This window comes from Phalacrocorax carbo, chromosome 4 (assembly GCF_963921805.1).
Source record: "Phalacrocorax carbo chromosome 4, bPhaCar2.1, whole genome shotgun sequence".
Lineage (NCBI taxonomy): Eukaryota > Metazoa > Chordata > Aves > Suliformes > Phalacrocoracidae > Phalacrocorax > Phalacrocorax carbo.
The window spans coordinates 40,115,398-40,140,394 of NC_087516.1; the positions used below are offsets into that span (position 1 = coordinate 40,115,398).

The following is a 24,997-nucleotide window of genomic DNA, read 5'->3' on the forward strand; positions in this document are numbered from 1 at the left end:
TCTACATTGCTTCAAATAATCATACCCTCGGAAGATGGTAGTACTTTGGCTTTATGTACAGATAGGGCTGAAACGCTGCTTTCGTAAGGAAAGATGAGGCCTTCTTTCACTGTTTTAACTATAAAATCATACACTAAATTTAAACTAAAAGGTGATTAAAACAGCATTGCCACCTTTAAATTATGGAGTTTTAATACTTTGAATCTTCAAACCACTGTTTCTTTTAATATAGTTTTCCAACTCCCCTCCCCAGCATCTGGATTCCTCAGAAACAACAGGCAAAACGGGTTTATTTTAAAGAAAACCAGGTGAAACAAGCTGACTGATCCTGCTACAATGTATGGTTGGTACCGGTACCTCCCAGGAGACCATGGAAAGGACTACCCAGAGAGTGGAACTTTGACACAAGCCCCATTCTGGTTACACTACTGTAAACTCAAGTTTACTCTCTGTTAGGGAACACTTCTCTCTTAAGCAATTAAATTGAAAACCTCTTTGAAATCATCATATTCTAAAATACAGCTTTTGTTATTTTTTCTTAAATGTCTGCAATACTGTAATTTACTTGTTTTTATAAGATTACCTTGCTTCCTTTTCAGCTTCATTTCTTCCTAGAGCTGCTTTACTGTTTTATCGGTGAATTTTCCTGACACAGATGTTACAATAACAACATTAGACGCCACAAGGTATAACTGGTCTTCACAACTGCTTTTCTGAATCCATTCCCCACCCTGTGTTTTTAGTAACTTTTGTCTAGAGTAACGGTGATCCTGGATTTCATTTCCTTCCTACAAAAATGTGCACGCTTCAGTTTTGGTGTTTTTTTTTTTTTTTTTTTTTTTTTTAAAAGCCTATTCTGAAGAAGGTATCTCTATTCAGTAGTTTGGTTTTGTTTTCTATGTAAAGAATGAAGGGAAATTCTTATATTAGTGTCACCTTAAATTGTTGTAATTCTGGATTTAAATGATTTTACCTAATGAAGAAATTCAACAACATGGATTTAAAGTGCCATATCTCATTTTAAAGGAAGTCCTTGCAATGGGAAAAGTTTAAAACATCACAGATCTTTTTTTTATTGTATTGTTTTGGAACCCACCTAGGGAAGTCTCACACGTGACTGCAGTCTGTGAAGCTTATAAACATGTCAGTAATGTTGGTCAGATTCATTCATTAGAACAATGAATTTGATTTGTAGAGATAAAGCGAAGTTAAACTTAACTGAGATTTAATAGTAATTGGAAAGCACAAGCTGTATAGCTTGATGAATTTCTTCATTCAAATAAGAAATATGACTTTTACAGAAGACCCAAACAATGATTTGAAGACAAAGGATTCTTTAATATTAAGGGGAAATATCTGCATTTGATAGCTGTGCCAGACAATGAAGTCACACATCAGCACACAATCTGAAATTATTTTTGAAAATGATGAATCTGTAGTTTGACAGTTGCAACCACAGCTGTAGCAGCAGACACAATAACAACCTTTTCTGCATGTTCCCCTCACTCACCACGTGGGGTACAACCACTTTAAAGAAAATGCAACCTCATTTTATTCACAATGGCTGTTACTTAATGGATTCCCAATATAAAAAGCGCCCTTTGACTTAATTTTTGTATTTCAGCAATGAAAGAGTTCTTAACCCTCACTAATTTAAAAAGGGAGTAGATTTGTCTAAGATTCCACGTTAAGGCACAATTTATGCACAAATTGATGCAGTTATACTACATACTGTAAGACAGTTAAATTGTGAAATATCAGTTAAAAAAACAACTGGGACACAGCAGAAGACTTTAAATAGAGTGGCAGCTGAGCCAGTCCTTCAGATCCCAATCAGTAGTCGTGGGGCTGCATGTTCAGTTCTTAGCTTTGCTCTCCAGCTCTGTAATAACAACTTTTACATACAAGGTTGTACAATTTATGTGCTAAAAGACAGCTAGTCTTTCATTTGACAGAAGCAACACATCAGATACTGACTGCTGGAAAATTCTTTCAAAAGCTATGGATTTTTATTTCTGAAATCCAACTCTCATTCCCCAAGGTCCACAGGGTTAAACAAAGGAAAACATTTTCCAAACAATACCTGCAAAAAGTAAAACATTCTGTTCCAGCATCCAAGTATGTACAAAAATGTTTTAGTATAGGTCACAAAACAGCTGAGGTTCACCACCCGCCAATACACTCTTACAGCAGAAACCCTGTAATAACACTCTAGAACACTGACAGGCTGAAATCTTAAATTTTGAAAGTGGTGGGGGGCAGGAAGGAAATTTTTTATTTCTAATCTCCACCTCACCCTTCCAGCATGGTGGCATTGTCATTTCTAGTTAAATGAGGGCATTGCTTGCCTATATATTGAGGATTTTGGTCGATAGGGTCTGCTAAGAGAGACCTGGTGTCATTTTCAGTTTTACAACAGTTTCTTTAGAAATAGTTCTGCCAGTTTTTAATTGCAACTTCCTTACATTTTATGTAACTATCAGGATTTAAAAATTTCTAGTAAAACAGCAGCAAAAAACATAACAGATGAAGTAGATTTCTGCTTGTGTGCCACCAATTAAGCTCCAAGGATTCTTTTCTACAGGTGAGTAATTCTGAAGAATTATTAGTAAGATTTGCCTTATGATTAAATTCCATACTATACACAGCTTTAAAATTTAAATATTCTTAGTATCCTATTGCAATAATTTTCTTTCCATTTGAGCATAGCTTTAGTAAATAAAAATATATGCACAAGTATTTACTTCTGGTCTGTCATACTATATGTATATTTATAACTAATACAAAATGTAAAAAGAAAACAAGTATTTTAAATATACATAACATATTTAAATAATTTAATTCATTTACTCTTTGTTCCTTACAAACCCTTTGATTAAAAAAAAGTTTTATAAATACATTTTCGCTTCCAGTGAAAGTATAAGGGGGACAGTTGCCAAAGATGAACTTATTATAAAATATAATTTTATAATCTAGATATTCAAATCTATCTAAACAATATATTAGTAAATATCTTCGTACTGCTATTAGAGCACAATAACTAATGGATGGAAAAAAATAATCTAAGCACTTTTTAAATTTTACTTTTAACTAATCTTTACACGCAGGATTCTATAGCAAAAGTAAAAGGGGAACACAATGTGCGAAATAGCTGCAGGATTCCAGTCATTCTAAAAACAGGTTGCAGTGGGTATCAATAAAGTAATTCTATTATTACATATTTGGAAGTGTGTTTATGGATTTCACAGTTTGTTATCAATATTTTGATAATGTGCAGATAGTTGCTTAGTTTCTTTAGAACGCATCTGTTTACACAGAGTTGACTGAATTGTCTGTATTGTGTGACAACAGTATTTTTTTAAAAAAAAAGACATGGCTGTCTATGAAGTTAGGACTTTTTTTTTTCTTTGGATTCTCAAATAACTTTTTTCTTTGGATTATCAACCAGCATTTGTATAGAAAACCATTTCTTTTTCTTATTTTACAATTTTTGAAGTCCAAGTAATTACCGTTCAGGAGTTAACTGCCATCTTTCTGTCCTTTGACAACCAAGGTTAAATGAGTATTAACCCCCAGAGTGTTATTTTAAGCCCTACAAAGTACAGAGGAAAACACCTCATCAAAACGGGTTAAGTCGTATTCCTGTTCCTAGTGGTGAAAAAGGATTCACTTTGGCCCACATCAAAGCATCGTTCAGTGAAATAGTGGATTTTCCATCTTCAAGGAAGAACACTGGACCCTGTACAGTAAAAATGTTTGGGGAGGAAAGGAAAAAGAAAGTACATGTGTTGTGTAAAGGCTACCACAACAGAAAGCACATTTTGTTTTATCCCAAAAGAACAGGAAAACCTGATTTCCAGCATCATCTACATTCATGCAAAAGTTGTATCTCACCAACTTAAAGCTTTGATAATAGTTACACATTATAAATTGAGTGAACTTGTTTCATTCTAAAATCTGGAGACACAACATTTCATAATCCGTAAATTTTTAGTTCTATTTTTAATAATTGTTCTATTTTATATGTCTGTAAATTATTCCAGAGTTAAATTTACCCTGAATTAGAAGCTGAGGTAACAAGTTTTTCCTTCAGAATACTGTACATAATTCATTGTGCCCGGTTTTACCTGTGCTGATCTGTTTCCCCATCTACAAAAAAACCTATTTAATGCCTCCATGAATTGTTTGAAAACATGGAGTCTACATGCCGTCTACAGAATAATTTCAAATGCTCCCTATGAAAAGGACAAAATACTAATTTTTCTGATGGAAGAAAAGCAAGTTAATTCCTTCCTTTGACAAAATACAGTCTCAAAGCTGCAATTCAGTTTAAGTGCCTTCCTAGAAAGTTAGGCTCTCCAAACTTGCTACTTAAAACTTGTAAACCCATGCAATTAGGCTACTATATTTTAGTATTGACTAGGTGATTTGTCAGCTGATCTGCATACCTAAAGCAACGACTCCTGGTATTCACCAATCCAGAAGTCAGGATATAGTAGTTGACAAGCTGGTGACACCATATTTGCTATTCCTGTTGAATGGATTATGACCATGGCAGCTTTACCTGGCTGTTCACAGATGTTGAGAGTATAGCCACAGCCAGAGACCACTGGTCTCATGTGGGAGTGTTGCCAGCAAGTGTTTTTTAGACTTGATGGTGCAGTGGTGAATTTTGTTAACCTCAAAAATCCCGCTAGTGTTTTGCAATCTCCAATTTCTGATGCAAAACTATCCCTCTTAATCCCTGGACAACCCTGTTACTCTTTAGGCTGGCATCTTGCACTGGACAGAGGAAGCAGGCTCATCCTCATCAGAGAGAGTAAATTGACACTGAGGCACTGTCTGGAGAGAGGAGCCTGAGCGTAGTGTTTTCAGGCTCTGTCAATTTTCCCTTTATGGAAATAACAACATACACTAAAGAGGTGTTATAAGGACTAATACATTTTTATCATAAAGCTGTATATGAGTGATGAATAAATATATTTGAATATTTAGTCTTCTAATATTTGTCTTTAATTAATAATGAACTACAAGTTTTGTAGTATGAATTTCCATAATGAGAAATACAACAGAATAATGTTAGTATGTGGTTGAAGATAAAGAATTTCCTGGTTTTTATTCAAGCTGTAGTGAGGTAGTAGGCAGTAAGTTACATGTGCTTTAGACAGAACATCTGGCAAAGGAAATGTGTCTTTCTCATGGAAATCAAGAAGTTCTGGATTAGAAAACTAGGCAATTATTTGATTGGGCGGTTCTTCTTTATATAGCCTTTCTTATCTAGCAGGTGTCAGCACTTGTCCCCTTCAACTTCTGCTGCTGTGACGACAGGGAAGACATTTTTCCTTCCAAATTATGGGAGTGACCTTAGGTTTACGGCAACCTCACAACTAGTCAATGCTATCACTGAGAAAGAACACCTCAGCTCTCCAAAACCATACCTGTATCCTTAGCCCTGTCAAACAGGAAATGTGAACATCTGAATGACTAGGGAGATTTGATCCAGTGACGTAGTCTGGCCCAACCATTCCTTTCAGAGGCTCCTCTTGTATTCGTGACATGAGTACTGAATACACTGTTCTCTGCGCTTCAGATGGCGGGGTGCATGGCAATTCATCAGTAGGCCTATGAACAAGACACTTGTTTTTCGACTACATTTCTAACACAAATTAAGATGTGAAAAGCCACAAAGTACTCATTTTTTTACATTCATCTTCTGATTTTACAAAGGAAATAAATACTTTATTTACAACTAGACATTCAAATACTAGTAGTCTCATTCATAGTAATTTTATATTTTTCCACCTACTTGTTTATTTGAGTACAAGCTCTCCATGCATCTAGTTCTTCAGAAAGCTGTTCAATTGTCAAAGGTACAGATACTTCCCGTCTTTTTAAAAGCTGACTGAAAAGGAATGCAAATAACTGAAGTCCAAATTAATTCTAACAATTAATACTTTCTCAAAAGAAAAACAAGACAGACAGCAGTAATATAAAAATAATTTTGATTGGTTATGGAAATAACTTTACAGAAATAAATTAATGCTTCATGATAATTACTATGTTAAACCTTAGAAATATTACACTACTAGATATAAAAGTATACCTTTTCATTTAAGTTTTATTTCAGTTATGCCTATTTACACCTTATTTAATCTTTCTTGTCTTTAATTAGCGCCACCTTTTTTTTTGTTTTGCTTTGAGGTTGTTCTATATTTTAAGGCTATATGCATTTTTATTTCTTAATAATGACAACTTTACTGAAATTAAGGGCCCATTTTGCATATACACAGCAGATATGATAAAAATACAGTTAGAGTTACATGATTCAATACATGCTTGGGGACAGCCTTGTTTCACCTGATTACTTGTGGAAAACAGTTCCAAAACCCTTTCAGTGGATGCATTTTTTATTTATCAAAATATAATTCAGGGGACAGTTATTACCTGACCTAAATTAGCAAATTTCTATCTGTGTTGGGATGTCTTAAAAATGTCCAGCTTAAGCATTTAAGTGTCCAGTTTAAGATGGGGTGGAATCTAAAAATCTATGAATCCTGAAAATATTGGGCAACCTGAGAAAGAAAATTTAAGACAGTATTGTTCTGTGGTTCTTTAAATCCCAGGAAAACTTAAAGCTTGACAGCCAAAGTATCACAAAAACTGAGTTGGCTTGTTACTAGTCTATTCATTTCCATATCAGAATAGCCCTTCTGTAAAAGCTTATATTTCATCTTGTTGTTTTCCATATGTAACCCTGGTGGCTGAGAAAAAAGAAACAAACCCATTCAACAACAACAATAACAAACCTAAAAGAAACCCCCCAAAAACCCAGTGCTCTTCCGTTTTCCCTATCCTCTCACCAAGTTTCAGAAATGAGAATGGCTAAGAGGAAAAGAGTGCTGTCGAGACATATAATGAAGAGGAGTTGAAGAAAAGGGGCAAACACAGATCTATGACATGTTAAATTTATGTTGTTTGATTATCCTTGGTAGGCAATTATGATAAAATATCAGGAGGGGTAGGAAAGCTCACAATTCTAGTAAGGTGTGAAAGGATTGGACAACATATGCAACATTTGTTCTTGATGAAGATATAGGCTGAAATTGTTAGCTACGAGAGTTAGCTACAGCAGTCAGTTAGAGCAGCTAGTGGAACAGTAACAGCTCGAGTAATGCCAACGCAGCTTGCGCTACGAAATCAGTGACCTCTTGAAGCTGGCCTTGCTGCTACCCAGCAAGTCAGGTAACAAAACCAAAAGGATCTGATAGTCCCAAATTGTGAGGGAAAAATGGAAATTAGTCAGCTGGATAGTAGTATTGTTACCAAACCAGACAGGAAGACTAAACAGTCGTGGTTATACTCTGAGGAAGGAATACTAGAGTACTTATGTAAGCCTATTTTATTTTGCAGATAAGATCAAGATCTTATCTTAATCTCTCTCCTTTCAGGTCCAAGTGGGACAAGTAGGGTCAGGTCAAGTCAAGTGTACCACAGGAAATCAAGTGGGTCAGGTTGAGTAGGGTAAAGTGGGTTGGGCCAAGCCAGGACGGGTCACGCCCAATCTGGTCCAGTCACATAGGCCAAGTCGAGTCACATGAAGTGAGTGAGGTCAAGTCAATTGGGTCAGGCTGAGCTGGTTCAAGTCAGTCAAGTCTAGTCAGGTGGGCCTAGGTCAGGTCAGGTCAAGTCAGGTGACTGGTTTGGGTTGAGCTGGGCCAAGTGGGCAGGACCAGGACAGGTCAGATCAAGCGGGCCAGGTCAAGTGTATTAATGCCTGGGAATATTAGCCTACTAAGTAACAGAAGGTCAAGCCAGGTTTCTTGGTGGGAACCAAGCTAGTGCCCAGTTATGCACTGTAAATTCAAAGCTTGTCCTTGTTGCTACTGAGCAACTCTTGGCAAATGGTCTACACAGAGACATAAAATCAGAACTGTTACTGTCAATATATAATCATGCATGGAGGCAATGCTGAAGACTCAGCTAATTCTAAAAATTGTTTTTCTTACAGAACTAAGAGTTTGACTGAAACCCTGGATTCACAGCTTGTTGCATTACCTCAAACTTTCATGTATATCATGCATAAAGAAAGTAAAGAAGGTTCTATATACAGGCATGGGTATAACAGAACTGGGAACTCAGGTTTTTGGTTTTGTTCTGCTGTTGTTGTGTTTTTTGTTTGGTTGTTTGGTTGTTTTTTTTTGGGGGGGGGGGACGGACGGGGGGACGGGGGACGGGGACGGGACACGTGGAGGGGTAAGTGGGGGCAATGTATGGCATACATCATAATAGGGACCAGGATGTCTCAGTGTTACTGAAAACATAATATTACCTTGTATACTCATAAAGTGCAGGTACAATGCTATTGTACTGTCTTCTGATAGCAAGTAAAGCACCAATGTAACCACACAAAATCAGCAACTCATTCCGAAATCTATAAATGGACAAGCATTAATCATGAACAATAACAAGCATCTGCAAAAACATTCAAACCCACATTCAAATTATAATTTTAAAACTTGATTTATCCATCCATCTTTTGGGGAATATATGTTTGCTGATTATGCTTACTTTCTGTGTGATGTAATTACAAAGCAGATGGAGTCTGTTTCAACATTAACGTCAATTACTAAATTTTAAATATCATGTACAACACAGTTATTAAGCACAATCATGCAAAGTTACAAAAACAATTTCGCTCAGACCTTTTTAATGAGATAAACCTCTAAATGTAAATAAAATTGGCCCACATATTGCTGTGGACTTCAGTTTCACCAAGTTTTCCCACAGGCCACGGATCAGAGTTAAGCTTTTTGCTCCTTTTAGCTCTTCACACGTACACCTGTGCAGGCACCCATGCCTAGCATCAGCCGCCTGTCCTAAAGGTGTCCAACTATTTTAGAATTAATTCTGAGAGTGACAGCTCAAATTTGCCTTAACACACTGACATAAAAACCCATAATACATGTGGTACTACTGCTCTTTTTCCTCAGGAAACTGAAACCAGAGCTGATCAAAGTGAGATTCTTCATCTAGGACTAACATTGATGCACCCGTTGTAAATGCCCCACAGAGAAAGAAGCAGTAAAAATCTCTTTTTTCCCTTTTGCTAAACCTTGAAAATTTAGGAAAATTCCACATGCTATTCTCCAGATTGGGAGCTAGCCTGCCTGTTAAAATTTTTTTGTACCCCTCTTCTGGTAAACATAAAATGATACTAACAGAGTGCACCTATATTTTTTTTAATTTCAAAAGTTTCCTTTAATGAAACTTCCACTTTTATAAGTAAGGAAAATATACTCACTCACTACATTTATGCAACACTAATCGTTCAGTGCGTATGTAACTTAGAAGATCAAGATAAGGACAGACTGAATCTACAGTCCAATCTGAGCCACAGAGTTGTTCTGTTGAAAAACAGAAACAAAAATATCCCAGGAGGTAAGCTATACAAGTGACTTGTGCTTTAAAAGGTTTCTTCATCCATCCAAGTACCTACCTTTCACATACTGGATGCCAATAGGGAGAGCCTTTTCAGGTTCTGTGCTTAACAGATAGTACTTCATAGTTTCAAAAATATCCCCATCTGCCTGAATTGTCTCTGCCAATCGCATACATTCTTCTACATCAGGAAGATTACACTGGAAAGCAAAGATTTTGCCAAAGAATTCTTGTAATGTTCAAACAGATTGTTAAAATGCAGAGAAATACTGACTTTTGCACATAACAGTAAGATCAAACCCCCTCTGAAAGAAGAGTCATTATATGCAGGTATGTCCTTCAAACAATGTGCATTAAGAAAGCCAGCTAGACCAGAGAACAGCACAGGAAAAGAAGGTTCTCTAACTTTAATTTAAGCAGTATCAGTTTCCATTGCTAACATTTTTGTGAAATTTTTACTACTGCATAATAAGTGTGCAGCCTGAGTTGAACATTAAGGGAGTCAGTGGAGCAGTCCCTTGTGCTGCTGAAGAGGAAAGGGGGGATTTTCAGGAGATTACAGACATAAAATGCAAATCAATTCAGGATAGTACAGAAAGCTGATCTGCAAAGACATGATTAGGCTGCACTTCTGCTATGAGGAGGGCACAAATCACACTGACATGTAATTCTGAAGATCGTAAGCTACTTCAGGTAGTAATCTGTCTCATGGAAAGACTACACACAGTAGAGTTAAAGTTCTTGTGCAATACCGAAAATAAAGTCAAAAGAAGACTAAAAGAGCAAAAAAAGATATGTAACATGTAAGACCGTTAGTGACAAATTCATCCTACAGATCTATTTGGCCTTAAATTTTCTGAAATTAATAAATCAATATATAACTTCTTGTTAGCATTCAGGTAAATTCTTTTTTATTGTACCTTTTCATGCAGGTCATTTATTTCTGCCACGCATCCAGGATAAAAAGCACATAGTTTTACTAACTGCAGTTTATTATCAGGAATCATCATTAGAAGATCAGCTGCTAAATCCCTGCACAAACAAAAGATGACATGCCATTACTCTTGATGGTTTGTAATAGGAAAAAACTGTTTTCTCTTTTACATTCTTTTATAAATAAGAATTTACTGAAAAAAAAAAAATTATTTCCAGGGAAGAACAGGAATAACCTCAGCCTCTAAGACTATTGTAGTGCAATAAATGAGGCTTAATCCATTCATTTTTGGGGGGAAGTCATGTGTTATTTTCTGTTGCTTTAGTTGGTTGAATTAAACAGCTGTGCAATCCTCATGCATCAGAACCACCTCAAAGTGAGATGGAAGAATATGTGAGCAGGGGTGGGAGGGGAGAACAGGACCTATCCACTCTGAAAGAAGGAAAGATGTTAATGTGGCTCTGTCTCATGAAACCATCCTCAGACTTCCAGGCTTCTAGAGCTCCATAACATCAGCATAAAGCATCTCTCAGTCATCCAGAATGGCTAGTGCTTCTGTGACATTACAAAAGAGAGATTGTACATGGTAAGAATGTGATACCTGTTTTCATCCTTCTGAAAGGAAATTTGTGTTTTGGCAAACTGACATTTCTGGAATATTCCCAACTTTTTACTATTTGTTACCCCCTCCTTAACACAACAAGCAGATGGAGGGGATACATGTAAATATTAATAAATTATTTTGAAACAATTATTCTATTGAACTTTTAATAACTGATTATTCTGGTTGTTCTGTGGTTATTCATGCAGACATAATTTCTCCTGGGACCCACAAGACTGACTTGATCCTGTGTAAAGCAAAAACTCTGTGGGAGTTCCCTGGATTTTCAGAATGTGGTCCTTGGCTTAAAAATGTTCGAGTAAGCTACTGTCCAATATTTGTAACTGCTTTCTATCCCACTTTCAAGTGTTGATCACAATTAAAAGTTAGAACATTTAGTTTAAGCTTATTTTTAGTATTAGTAAAGTCACACACTTTTCAGTCTCTCTATAAACAAGCAAAATACCTGTATCCAAGTGATGGAAAGCTACAAGGAAGACATTGAAACAGTAATGAACAAAACTTTGTTTTGTATCCTTATTTTACAGAGGAAAAAACTAATAGAAAGTAATTAAACTACAATAGCAATTCTACGGGTCTGGTTAACTGACTTAGTTTAGCAATAACAACAACAAAATATTTCCAATGCTTTTTGACAACCTAAAGAAGCTAATACGAAAAGGTCTTTGGAAAAATCTGTATACTATTACCATGCAATAGCCACTTTTCCAAGATACAGAAATGCTCTTTCAGAATATAGTATATTTTGTAAGGTCCTAAACTATTTTCAAGATTAGTTACTCACACATACTCTTCTTCACAGGCAATTTAAACATTTTTTTTTAAAAAGTGATTAGAAATTGCTCGGCCAGAAAACTGAAATCAAATGTTTATTTTGAAAAATCCTAAGAAGCCTTCATGTAATGGCCTACAAATCACATTACCTGGAATTTTTGTTTAGGAATCAAGATGAAAACACTGTCAGTATAAAGAACAAAATCAGGTGGCTGAGTCTGCATATGCAGAATTCAGCATCTCAAGTAAAATACCACTAGCCTTCTGAATAGCAGAAGGTTGCTTTTAACAGTATTTAGGTGCTACACACAAATAAAACGGAAATGGTGTTTGCACATTTTTCCAAGGCTGTAGATTTGGAAGGATGGGGAAGGGCATGAATGCTTAGTTTTGACTTCTGTTTGGATTTTATATTTTAGAGGGCTTCTTAAAAAATCCAAACCAAACGAACAACAATAAACCCCCAACCAACCCTGAAAAACATTTCACCAGTAACTGATTTCATTACTAACCCATCAAGGTCCTTTTGGTGTTCCTTGAGGTGTCTACAATTAAGTGTGTCACTACAATGAAATGTTCCCAATTGATGGATATCCCTAAGCATAGCAACCAGCAAAAACAAAAGGGGAGCCCTTCCATTATTAGAGGTCCTTGAACTCTAGCCTCCCCATACATGATCTTATACGTGCAGCAGACCAAGGGATACTATACTGTGCAATGTCTCTTTATTACAAAAGATGAAGAGATTTGTGAATGTCTGATCTTTTCCTACAGAACAGAAAAATATGCTGTAATGGCTGCAAATCAGAATCCAGGACTGCAGAGTATGGCTGTAATAGGTGTTGAACAGAGCATATGAAACCCACTGACAAATCCAGATGTAAACTTGGGCAATACACAGTACACCAATTTAAAATTTTATCATGTACACCCATGTAGACTTCATTGTGCACATGCTATAAATTTGGAGAAGTTCTTTGTATATACATGTAAATGTCATACTACTAGTAGTATGTAAAGGATCTAATAGATAGAACTAGTAGAATAGTATGTACTAGCTAACAGTAAGATTAGAATAGTAGAATACTATAGTAGTATTATTCTAATCAATAAAATTAAAGTCTTTAAATTAGACTAATAGACTAATTAATCTAGTAGTAGTAGAATAGTATCTACTAGCTAATAGTATCTATTAGCTAGAACTCAATCTGTCTGATGTTGTAAAGGATAACAAAACATGTTTTTACTAATACATTAACAACAAAAAGAGAGCCAAGGAGAATCTCCATCCTTTATTGTATGCTAGGGGGAATGTTGCCACTGAGGATGAGGAAAAGGCTGAGGTACTTTGTGCCTTCTCTGCCTCAGTGTTTAACAGTCAGACCAGTTATCCCCAGGGTATTCAGCCTCCTGAGCTGGAAGGCAGGGACAGACTGCAGAATAAACCCCCCATAATCCGGGAGGAAGCAGTTTATGACCTGCTGAGCCACCTGGACTCTCACAAGTCAGATGGGATCCACCCAAGAGTACCGAGGGAGCTGGTGGAAGAGTTTGCCAAGCCACTCTCCATCATTTATCAGCAGTCCTGGTTAACAGGGTTGGTCCCAGATCACTGGAAGCTTGCCAGTGTGACGCCCATCTACAAGAAGGGCCGGAAAGAGGATCAGGGAAACTACAGGCCTGTCAGCCTGACCTCGGTACCAGGGAAGGTCATGGAGTGGCTCATTTTGAGTGCGCTCACCAGGCATGTGCAGGACAACCAGGGGATCAGACCCAGCCAGCATGGCTTCATGAAAGGCAGGTCCTCCCTGACCAACCTGATCTCCTTCTATGACCAGATGACCTGCCTGGTAGATGAGGGAAAGGCTGTGGAAGTTGCCTGCCTTGACAAAGTTGCAAAGCCTTTGACACTGTCTTCCACAGTATCCTCCTAGAGAAGCTGGTGGCTCATGCCTTAGACAGGTGTGCTCTTTTCTGGGTAAAAAACTGGCTGGGTGGCCAAGCCTAGAGAGTTGTGGTAAATAGAGCTAAACCCAGTAGGCAGCCAGTCACAAGTGGGGTTTCTCATGGCTCAGTTTTGGCACCAGTCTTGTTTTATATCTTTATCAATGATCTGGATGAGGGGATTGGGTGCACCCTCAGTAAATTCACAGACAAGACCAAATTGGGCAGCAGTGTTGATCTGCTCTGCAGAGGTACATGGGCAGGCTGGATCAATGGGCTGAAGTCAATTATATGATGTTTAACAAGGCCAAGTGCCAGGTCCTGTACTTTGGTCACAACAATGCTACAGGCTTGGGGAGGAGTGGCTGGGGAGCTGCCTGGCTGCTGGTGTTGGTCAACAGCCAGCGGAATATGAGCCAGCAGTGTGCCCAGGTGGCCAAGAAGGCCAACAGCCTCCTGGCTTGTATCAGGAATAGTGTGGCCAGCAGGAGCAGAGAGGTGATTGTGCCCCTGTGCTTGGCACAGGCACTGGTGAGGTCACACCTCACATACTGTGTTCAGGTTTGGGCCCCTCACCACAAGAAGTTGCTGGAGCATGTCCAGAGAAGGGCAACTAAGCTGGTGAAGGGTCTAGAGAACAAGTCTTATGAGGAAAGGTTGAGGGAACTCGGCTTGCTTAGCCTGGAGAAGAGGAGGCTTAGGGGAGACCTTATCACTCTCTACAACTACCTGAAAGGAGATTGTAGCGAGGTGGGCGTCAGCCTCTTCTCCTAAGCAACTAGTGATAGGAGAGGAGGAAATGGCATCAAGCTGGTAAGGTTTTGATTGGATATTAGGAAATTTTTCTTTACTGAAAGAGTGGTCAGACATTGGAACAGGCTGCCCAAAGAGGTGGTGGAGTCACCAACCCTGAAGGTATCCAAAAAAACCATGTAGACATGGCATGTCGGGACATGGTTTAGGAGGCATGGTGGTGTTGGGTTGACAGTTGGGCTTGATGATCTTAAAGGCCCTTTCCCACGTTAATGATTCTATGATTATAAGCACTTGTTACAGCACTGAGATCAGAACAAGTTTCTGTTGTGGAACTGGGAAAAAATATTCACTGTTTTCCTTAACTCTACATCCAGTACGGCCTATCAGAGGCTACATAAGATTCAGTCTTCACAGTAAAGCCAGCGAGATCAGAGAAAGAGCTTCAGAGACTTTAAAAGCTGCAGATGGAATTGCCAAAACAATCCTGTTACAAATGGTGCAATGCAGACATGCTAAAAAATTGCAAAACCAAGGCAGTAAGTAATCTGTTTCTTATTTTATCTTTTTCTACAATGCTTCATTGTCTAAGGCAAGCTAAATGCTCTATAGAGAGGAGTTCCACTATGTTTCTCTAGATGTTTAAAGAAATACCAACCGTAGCAGAAAAACTGATGCAGGACCTGTTCAAGCGCATGTTTGCTATGAAATGTTAATTCTGAAACACCTGTACAGCTGCCAAATATATCTTAGGAAGATTTTCTGCTTTTCATTGGTAGAATAAAACCAGACCAACACTGTATCCTTCAAAGTAAAACCGCTACAAGGAAGAAAAGAAAATTTAGCAGATATAAAGTTGTACCTATATGCAGCAGAGAAATGACCTACTGCTGCAGAATTAAATAGTAATCCTGTTTCATCCTTACATCCTGTCAGCTGTCTTGTATTCCCAATACTAATATAAATTCACTCCTCAGCCTCTTAGGTTTTCAGGTTTTTTTCAACCAAGTATTTAAAATCACTTCACAGATACTACTTAAGCTTCTGTTCCTTTTGACTTTATAATTCAATTCTAGCCTTACTTTGTCTGAAGCAGTCATTTTTACTCAGTACAGACTAGGACTTACTATGCCACCTATTGCCCAAGTATCTAGGTTTTGTCAGCAGGTTTCATAATGTTTGACAATGACGCTTCTCTCATTTACAGTGCATACATAATGTATTTTGAGATTATAGCTAAACATTTTTATGCCCTGTGCTTCAAAGCTTTAATACAACAATTCTTATTCAAGCAGCAGTTCTTATTCTACCTGCCCATGGTGGTTTGGTGTCTATAAAAGCTTCAGAATGAAGCACCTTTATCATTTGGGGGGGGAGGAGGGGAAGGGAGGAGAAGGAAGAATCTTCTGTGGATTAAGAAATTCTTACCATGTTGTTACTGTCATACATTTTCTTGCTAGTAATTCTAGGGCATAATGTGTTGCTTGTGCTGCACTTTCTCCTAAGACAGTACCCACACTGATTGCCAACTCCAGTTCATTTCCACGAATCAGGTTTGCCATCGCAAGCTTGCTCAATGAAAAAATTATATCATTAAGGGACACAAGCATTTTTGGGGATTCACCATGTTCAGCATATGACATTCATTTATGAGACTGCTTTTTACAGAAGGATAAAATATACATTAATTAAAGCAACTTGATATATAATTTGGGCCTCTTGAATGAGTAAATAATTGTGCACTACATGTTAATCAGTTAATCAGGTTTTAAATCACCAAATAGATTTCCTTTAGCAGAACCTTCCATTATTCAACCAAAGATATTACACATCATACATGAATAGCACAATAGCAATTCCTTCCAGTCTTAAGTAAAGACACTAATTTTCAGAGCACGTATTTCCTCTCTCTTTTGAGAGAGACTCAAAAAGACCCAAACAAACAAAACCCAAAAAACCAAACAAAATAAACCACCCACACCAAACGAGGAAGGACTCTCCTATTCTCACCCTCTCTGGGCAACTGGAAATATACTTGGTATTTGCTTCATATATAAGTAATACATTTTAGAATGTAGTACATACATTTTAAAAAAACTGTTAACGTGTGGAGATGTAAAAAGGAAGTCAGTGTTGGCCTTTCCATAGTTAAAGAGGAAAAAGAAAAGTTACCTCTATATTTTCCACAGCCAGATGGCAACATGCTGCAAGCACTGCATGGCCATCCTGGAAATACCATTCTGCCAGTTCTTTACTGACCTCGTGCAGGAGCCTGCAAGAACAAAATGGGGATTCTGCAAGGTTACTTAAAGGTTGGAATTCTTTGGCTCTTAATTTATATACAAGTCACCACATTTGCTTCTGCACACTAAAATTTCTATATTTGACTTACAGATAACACCACCACTAGCTTTAAAAATGCAACCGGTTTGAGCTTCATCCGCTGCTTATGTCGGTGCATATTCAGGTGTGTCAGTTTCTGAAAATCTACATCACTATGGAAATGTCTCTTCAGATTGACAGAAGAAATATCTAATAGTTGGATATTCATACTGTATCTGTGAACATAAATATCTCTCCAATTGCTCAAAAACTGCACATGTAAATGAAATAACTACACAGCCCCCAAGCTGCTTCTGTTACCACATATAACTGGATAATGTAGTTTAGGTTTTTGAGCATTGTTCTAAAACAAGGAGAGATGCATGGTTTCTTTTATGGATGCACACAAAGAAAATATGGCCATTAGTGTACGTTGTCAGAAAAATTCACTGATGATAAACAGCGAAGCTTCAGGAGGACAAGATGCATAAAACACAGGGTCTCACAGATACTTGTTAATGCTAAATCTTACTTTAATTACCTAAAGTTCTAAGTTAATATGCTACGTATTTAAACATATTTAAGTGTATAGAATGCACTTTAAATATCAAGCAAATGAAAAGTATATTTATAATACATACATATGAAAAATCCATTTGGTCCTAGAAGGATGCACAACAGCGGAACTAGTGTAGCATCACTTAGTTAGTAACTCTATCAATTAAGTACTAGAAGATGTAATATTTTGTTGTCAAATTCTACACTGCTGATGCCAAATTAAACCACTAAGCTTTATCTCCCTTGATGACTTTTGTTCTACTTTATATCTAAAGCCTCGTTTTAGTACAGAATGTACTTACTCATTATAATCATCTGTATTATTTCCATCAGATTTTGAAGATCCACTTGGTGTAGAGAGTGGTGATGTCTGTATATTTCCCTCACAAGCTGCCTACGTGTGAATAAAAAAAATGAATTAATGCACCAAACTGAATATGACATGATTTTTCAACAACAAAAAATAACCTAAGATCTGTAAAAATCCTTCTAAAGCCCAGTTATAACAAAGGAAATGTTTAAACCAAGGAGCTTACTCATAGCTAAATCTTAGCCTAGTTTTATCCAGCCATACAAGAAATCCTAGAGAAGCAAGAGACCTCTTCCTTCCTATGCATTTGTACAGGATTTTTCCAGCATTTGAATACAGCTAAAATGAACAGTGATGGCTACCAACCTTGAGTTTTACACCCCAAGGAAGAAGTAGCTGTGAGTGAAGGATGAACTCCAGACATACTTCTCAGTAGGCAGACCAGCAAATCTGGAAAGGTTTATGTAGTGGCATTGGGTCTGGCAATAAATTAGTTCTACCATTAAGTGAGAAGAGATCAGTGTGGTTTAAAAGAAAATTTTTTCATGTGCTTTAAGGTGTAGCTGGGATAACAACATTAATACTCAGGGCTCAGTTAAAAAGGAAAGAAAGTCCTGGTATTTTATTATTTAATATTATATGATTAAACCTTTGAGACAGACTATTCTATGAATTGTAATAAAAGCAACCCCTGCAATCTCTCTCACAAGATAAATGAAGATCCTTCTAAAGCTTTAAGGTGCTTGAAGGTTCAAACATAACTTGTTAAAGTATACCTCAAATTTCCATTCTGTGCACTATTCAGCTACTATTAGAAGAACAACAACATACAGATAGATAATTTTAAAAGGACAAATTCACATGCATTATTAAAAGTTCTTATCTCTGAGGCAACTGAATGTTCAAGGACAGGTAAGCATGAGAGGACATACCAGGGCCAAATCTTGATAGTTTCTTTAACAAACCATATTAAGTATACAGAAATTGCTCAAAAAGAATACAGGAATGGCAAAAAAGAGTGAAACAACATATTGGTTACATGTTCTGTGTGCCCTTTAACTTGTGTTTACATTAGGAAGGAGGAGGGACATACGTACTTTTGATAATCTCTTGTACTGCTTTTTGCATTAATTTAAAAGTTTAATTTCCTATATTGTTTACTTGTGCAACTGAGCAGCTTCACCCAAAGATTCTATCGGAAGCAGTATAACCAAGACCTCAGTAGAAATGCAAGAGAAATCCTACATGTTTTACATGTTAAGGGCAATACTTACTGTTGAAAGTCAGGTTAATTTGCTGCTTCAATCAAAAATAAATACATCAGTTTTTATTATGGGCATTTGACAGCAATTTAGAAAAGTCACACTTAAAATCTGTTAGCATGAGATACCTTTTTATGGTTTCTGCATAAAAACTGGTCAATACAAAAGTAAAGAGTAGGGTATCATTATTTAGCTATTTGGCAGAAGTGAACAGAGCTAGCCTTTTAAAGATGCTTGGCATCTTCAGAGTTAGAAACGAATAGCTAATTACATCTCCCACACAATTCTATGTAATAATACCTGTGCAACAAGCAGAGCCTCTTTAAGCTGGCCTCTTGAAGTAAAGAAAGAAACTAGTTTCTTCACATCTCCAATAGCTATACAGTATGGGATGACATCATCATTTTCTTCCTGAATTAACTGATCAGCTCTCCTAATTATAATTAATAAAGAAACAAGAAAGATGTACGTAAGTTTAGTGATCAATTATATCTCTCTATGGTATAGATGTTAGATGAAGCCATATAAAGTTCATGAAACCCATCTGCCTTTCCAGACCTCAGAAGACTTGCAGACTATAGATACTGCACTGAAGTGTTTCCAGTGAAACTTGCAATTTATGCTCAACCCTGTAACTTGACTCTTGTACACAAAACAGTTATTGAAATCCTCCACAATTCCATCCCAAAGCTTACTGAACAAAAAGTATCATCACTAGACTGCTGTAACAAAAGCCAAATACAGCTAATGTCAGTACCCATCCTTTCTACTTGTCTGTGTCCTTTTATGGACAGAAGCTACAATTCAGCATTATATTTTTACTACCTTACCTTTGCATTAACTTTCTCCAATATTTCATCGATACACCAGGTGCAACTGAGAGCGCTTTGTCCCACTAGAAGAAAGCAGCAATGCAGTTAACCGGATCATTTTATTTTGATTAAAATCTGTATTTTTAACCAGTTTCATGTTTCTTCCATTAAAAATAGGTTTGTCAAGAGGTTAAATAAGGAACAAGCTATGCATTAGACTGCATATGTTAAAAATAATATAATTAGAGCAAGATTACTCTTTACTGGACTTGTGACCCATTTTGTTGCTACCCCATCTTTGCTAGGGCAGCTGGTTTTCAGAAGCCTTCATGTTTTATTGTTCTTCAATAACGTTCTGATATTTTACCTCTCCAAGTTCTACCATTAGTTCGCAGTATCGCTGGATTTGTCCTAATCTTAAATGTATTTCTGCAGCTTCCTTAAGCCTCTCCTCTTTGCTTGGTGCACCAATACCACCTCCAAACTTGGACATTTTTACTGTTGTCAGTTCTTGTGCCTTGGACTGAAGCGGGGGGGAAAAGTTAAAGTTAAAAAAAAGTACAGTTTTTTGTGATGAAAACAAATTTTCTTAAGAATGAACTAGTGTCAAACATTGTAATGGAATATAAAGGCTATAATTTAAGAAAAAAAAATCTGTTTGAGAAAAGGCTAATTGGAAGAGATTACAAAAACATTACAGTGAACTAATTAGAAGACCTTACGACGAGAAGACTAAACTATTTATATTGTTAAAGTAACTGTGTTAGTGTTTTGTTGCACACATATGTTTTCCTCGGTTATGTTCCTTTAATCTCTCATATATTCTTTTATTCTCAACCATTTTCTCATATGTAATAGTAATTCACCTGGATGTCCACCATAAAAATCTTGATTTTTTTAAATTTAAAAAAATATTTGTGAACATAAGCCATACAGAGCCAGAAATTGTACTTATTACCACTATAATGATGTCCAAAGAAAGAATAAAGACAGGAAGTCCAACCTGGATCCTGACTCGTCTTACCCCATTAACCTTATGACCAAGAAGTGATTTTTATTCCCAACTACTGCAATCCTTATATTAGTTGAAGAGATAGGACTACATTTCTTCACCTGGCAGAGTTTGAGAAACAAGCTGCAACGTGATCACATTTAACAAAAAAAAAAAAGGCAAAAGGAGCTTCAGTTCACATACCAAGAAGTCTCAGTTTAACACACTACCATCATTGCACAAGAGACAGTGTTTGGCTGTTCACAGCTTTACTGCACCATATAAGGAGGATGGAGAAAGAACTTTGAACATTCTTCACCAAAGTAAACTGCAATGTAGACCAATGGTAGCTGCTGAGTCAAGAGTTAATTTCTTCTTTCTTCTCAGGCTAACTGGCTGAGCGCACTGTTTTTGGACACATGGAGACACACCCACGCACCCCCTTCATAGTATTAGCAGAGCAGCTGCTATTATTACAGGTGGCATCACCCGTAAAGAAATTCCATCACTTAGGACTCATAAGGTATACAGGACACTAAGAGTCTGATTATACAAAAAAAAAAAAAAAGACAGCCTGCAATGGCAAACACCAGGTAGTACCTGGCAGGTATTTAGCCCTGAGGGTGGCAAGTGGAGAATTCTGCATTTCCCAATCCATACCAATAGATATCTTTCCTCTATTTCCAATCCAGTTATTAGAATATGGGTTCCTTTAGTATCCCTAAGAAGCCCCTGACAGAACCACATATCTCTTCTGCACAAATTGTATGTCTGGTTGCATATTCATACATGCAGCTACTAAAAAATTGGTGGCCTAGATGTGAATGTGAAATTCAAGTACTAAGTTGCTCTTCAGATACATATCTGTGTTAATGACAGGCTCTTGTTTTTCCACTCCACCTTCCAGACAGCTAAAGAGCATATTTCTTCTGACTCTCCTCCATTTTCAAACATGAATTCCCCTGTCCCTGCATCTGAACATAACTACAAACTTCATGTTTATACAACCAAATAATCTGACTTTACTGAATATAGAAGTACAGTTTATGTAATAGGGAAGACAAACTCACTTCATAGCTCAAGCTGTGGTGATGCTCGCTTTGTAATTTCTTTTCATTATTTTGAAAACTGCTGTTCTAGTTAATAACTGTAACCCCGCATTTGAACACTGAGGATGCATGAAGTCAAAGACTTACTTAGATGCTACTGTTCTAACAGACTAGTATTGCACAGAACAGATATTTGGACATGATATAAATTATCACCCTTTTGTAAACTACTAAATATTATTTTTCAAGAGTGAAATACTTTAACAGATGAACAGCCATTTTCACATACTGTTTATGCTTCACTTACCATTCTAAATCTAATGAGATGTTTCATATGCATAATTCCTTTGCAGTAGTTTTGTGGAAGCAAACTGTCATCCTGTCCTTTTATTACAGCAACTAAATCCCATAAATTTTTGCTGCCTCCTGGAGGCTAAAATTGTTAGGGAAGAAAAGAGTTGTATTACAGTAACGTCTAAGAGAGAAATTAAACTTATAAAGACATGGAATTGACTGACAAATGTTTTTCAAAGAAATACAAGTTCAGACCATTTCAATATTAGAAGCTTTACTCTGAAGACATGAATTAGTTCAAGATACTACAACCCCTTCAGCCTTCTTGAAGGCTGTGAAGATACAGCAGGATCCATGAATGTTAAGTGTTTAAGTTATGTGTAGACATAGTCGAGGGCTCACCATTGGAGTTTTCCCTTTTGCTCCCAAAGGAACACAAGCTGCCCGGTGGCTACCGCTAGCCTAAAATAACATTCAGCTGCTGGGATGCAGAAGCTGACCCAGTACTTGTTTACATTTTTCTGTAAAGCAAAGGCATGGGCCAGGTAAAAAAGAACTTCAAGGCTCAACTGCCATGATCTGGTTTACTGTCTTAATATTACATCTTGAAGTAGACACATATGGTATAAATGTATATGGACAAAATCTTGCAGGCCAAAGTGATTTTTTTATTTTAATAAATTTTAAGCATTTTTACTGGTCTAACATTTGACTCAATCCTTCTGTAGAACTAGGACAATGGTTTAACATTCAATGAGGTCTAGAAGAGAGTGAGTAATTAAGAGCTTAAAAAAAGAAAATCATTAAACCTTTGACCTGAAGGAGCTTTTATAAGAATAACAAGATTACAAGTTTGTTAAGTGCAATTATTTCTGAGCTGGTAAAAGGGAAAAGATCCTACCAGGGAAAAAAAAAAAAAAAAAAAAGAAAAAAAGACTATTCCTCTTTTTCCAGGCCTTTAAAGCTCTTACTTGACTCCCCATACTTTAAGTACAACACTTCATTTTCTGGACAAAAAAAGAACTGAATACAGCTGATCAAAAAGAGGTTTTGTTCTTGGAAAATTCTAATCTCTTATAACAGTTTTACTCTCAAATCAACATGGGACAGCAAAATGTTTAACTTCAGTAAAACAAGGAATTACATAAAAATTATTTTTAATGAAACAGAAGATGTCTATAACTGAGGGAGATTGTTGGTTTAGAAATGCTGCATACACTTCAATGTCACTAGAAATCAGAACAAATATTTTGGATTAACTAGGTCTTTGTAGATCAGTGTATTAACTTAAATTACAACAGTGCTGGACACAAGCTATAGTTCTAGATCATATTTGTCATTGTTCTACCTCAAGTTGTGCACCTACGCAGGTAAGCACTCAATTGCAGAGAGAGGCTGCAGTGATTTATAAGAAATATTACTGTGCAATGGAGCAAAGACAAGAGATGGATCCTGGGGCATGGGACATCCAGATCTACAGCTCCTGGAAGGTAATAGAGCAGTTTTCACACAGATACTTGGGCAGTTCAAACCTTATCTGTAATGAGGATGTCCCTTTGATGGATTAAAATTAAAAACTCCAATGTAGTTTGATAAAACACATCTCTTCATTTTCTTCAATAAAAGATTCTTGTCAAATCAAACTTTTCCTTCGAAAAATTAAGTTATCCCACCTATTCCACTTTGTGAAAAATTGGTGTTCACAACTGACAATTCAGTCGTGATCATTTTTATATGCAGAATTGTTAAGAGACAGACTTGATTTCTGCATATTTTCTGAGCTCCCTTTAAGAAAGAAAAAGAAAAATGGTAGAGAAGAAAGAAATTTCAGTTTTGGAGATTAACTTCAGAAGAGTAAGTCATGCACACTGACAACATCCTTAAGTTTGCAGAATACTTACTGAAAGACATTCTGAAAACCATCTTAGCTTTTTTCCTCGAGGATTTCCTGACAATTTTTCTACTTCTTGTTTAATATCCCTGGAAACTTTACCACAGAGCAAAGGAGGAGCACCAGATTCCACAGCACGATCTAACGCACACAAAGATTTATGCATGAAAATTAAAAAAGAAGACAGAAGAAAAAGTATAGTAACATACAGAAGATTAGAAAAATGGTATATACAATTTACTTACCTGTATTACCGATAATCTCATCCCAACATCTATCTACTAAGATATTTATTTGTAGAGGGTTTATAAGAGGAGTCAATGACCAGAGTCTCACAGTGGAGTCACGAGAGCAAGATGCCATAGTAAATGGACGACTGGGATGACATGTTAATCCTAGTAGAAAGGACATTTTAAACTGCAGTCAAATAATTAAGTTTATGTAATAATCAGTTTGATTAAATTATTTTATAAATTTTGAAATATTTAAAAATACATTTCAATACAGAAATAAAACAAAATTTTAAGATATTACCATATACATCTGCACCATGATCATAAACTGTGTCCAAACATGTTCCATCTCTTGTGTCCCAGACTCGAATTGTATAGTCCCAACTGCCAGATATTAGAAGGTAAGGAATTTCAGGATTCCACATCAGTCCCCGTACTGGAGCTGTATGTCCACTAAGAACATTTATACAAGCATCCTGTGTATAATCCCATATTCGAACAGTACTGAAACAGGATAAAAAAGACCTATGTCCATTAAATCACTTACTGAAATATGATTATCTAACTTCAGTAATATCCTAAGCTTCAAATTTATCACAATATTTATTTGCAATGTATTTTTAGAAGTTGTAATAGGAGAGGTTGGAGCCAATGCCCTTCATAGTTAGGATGGGATACAAAACACAAAGACACTTCACCAGAGTAAGAAACTATTCCAACTACTGCATAGTCTTTCAAAATCTCACATGCACCCTCATCTTACATGTCAGTGACAGGAAAAGAATTTTGCCCATATTCCTGCATCTGTAA

The 24,997-nt window shown here is 36.7% G+C and overlaps 1 protein-coding gene across 4 annotated transcripts in view; it reads right to left on the reverse strand.

Moving 5' to 3' along the window:
- Window positions 1-687: 687 nt before the first annotated feature.
- The window catches only part of WDR17 (WD repeat domain 17), a 62,211-nt gene continuing 37,901 nt past the window's right edge, over window positions 688-24,997 (reverse strand). Inside the window, exons 13-30 of one of the 4 annotated variants that reach the window (XM_064449683.1) lie at window positions 24,489-24,691; window positions 24,200-24,349; window positions 23,965-24,095; window positions 22,077-22,202; window positions 20,097-20,252; window positions 19,748-19,812; window positions 19,218-19,350; window positions 17,648-17,739; window positions 16,638-16,737; window positions 15,894-16,033; window positions 11,440-11,460; window positions 10,359-10,470; window positions 9,497-9,638; window positions 9,302-9,404; window positions 8,330-8,431; window positions 5,807-5,902; window positions 5,439-5,622; window positions 688-3,739 (exon numbers count right to left, since the gene is read on the reverse strand). In XM_064449683.1, the coding sequence (XP_064305753.1) occupies window positions 3,620-3,739; window positions 5,439-5,622; window positions 5,807-5,902; window positions 8,330-8,431; window positions 9,302-9,404; window positions 9,497-9,638; window positions 10,359-10,470; window positions 11,440-11,460; window positions 15,894-16,033; window positions 16,638-16,737; window positions 17,648-17,739; window positions 19,218-19,350; window positions 19,748-19,812; window positions 20,097-20,252; window positions 22,077-22,202; window positions 23,965-24,095; window positions 24,200-24,349; window positions 24,489-24,691 (2,176 nt within the window). In that variant the 3' untranslated portion in view covers window positions 688-3,619. Of the gene's footprint in view, window positions 3,740-5,438; window positions 5,623-5,806; window positions 5,903-8,329; window positions 8,432-9,301; window positions 9,405-9,496; window positions 9,639-10,358; window positions 10,471-11,439; window positions 11,461-15,893; window positions 16,034-16,637; window positions 16,738-17,647; window positions 17,740-19,217; window positions 19,351-19,747; window positions 19,813-20,096; window positions 20,253-22,076; window positions 22,203-23,964; window positions 24,096-24,199; window positions 24,350-24,488; window positions 24,692-24,997 lie in introns of those variants that run through there. The other 3 variants (XM_064449681.1, XM_064449682.1, XR_010372656.1) reach the window with 3 other exon arrangements.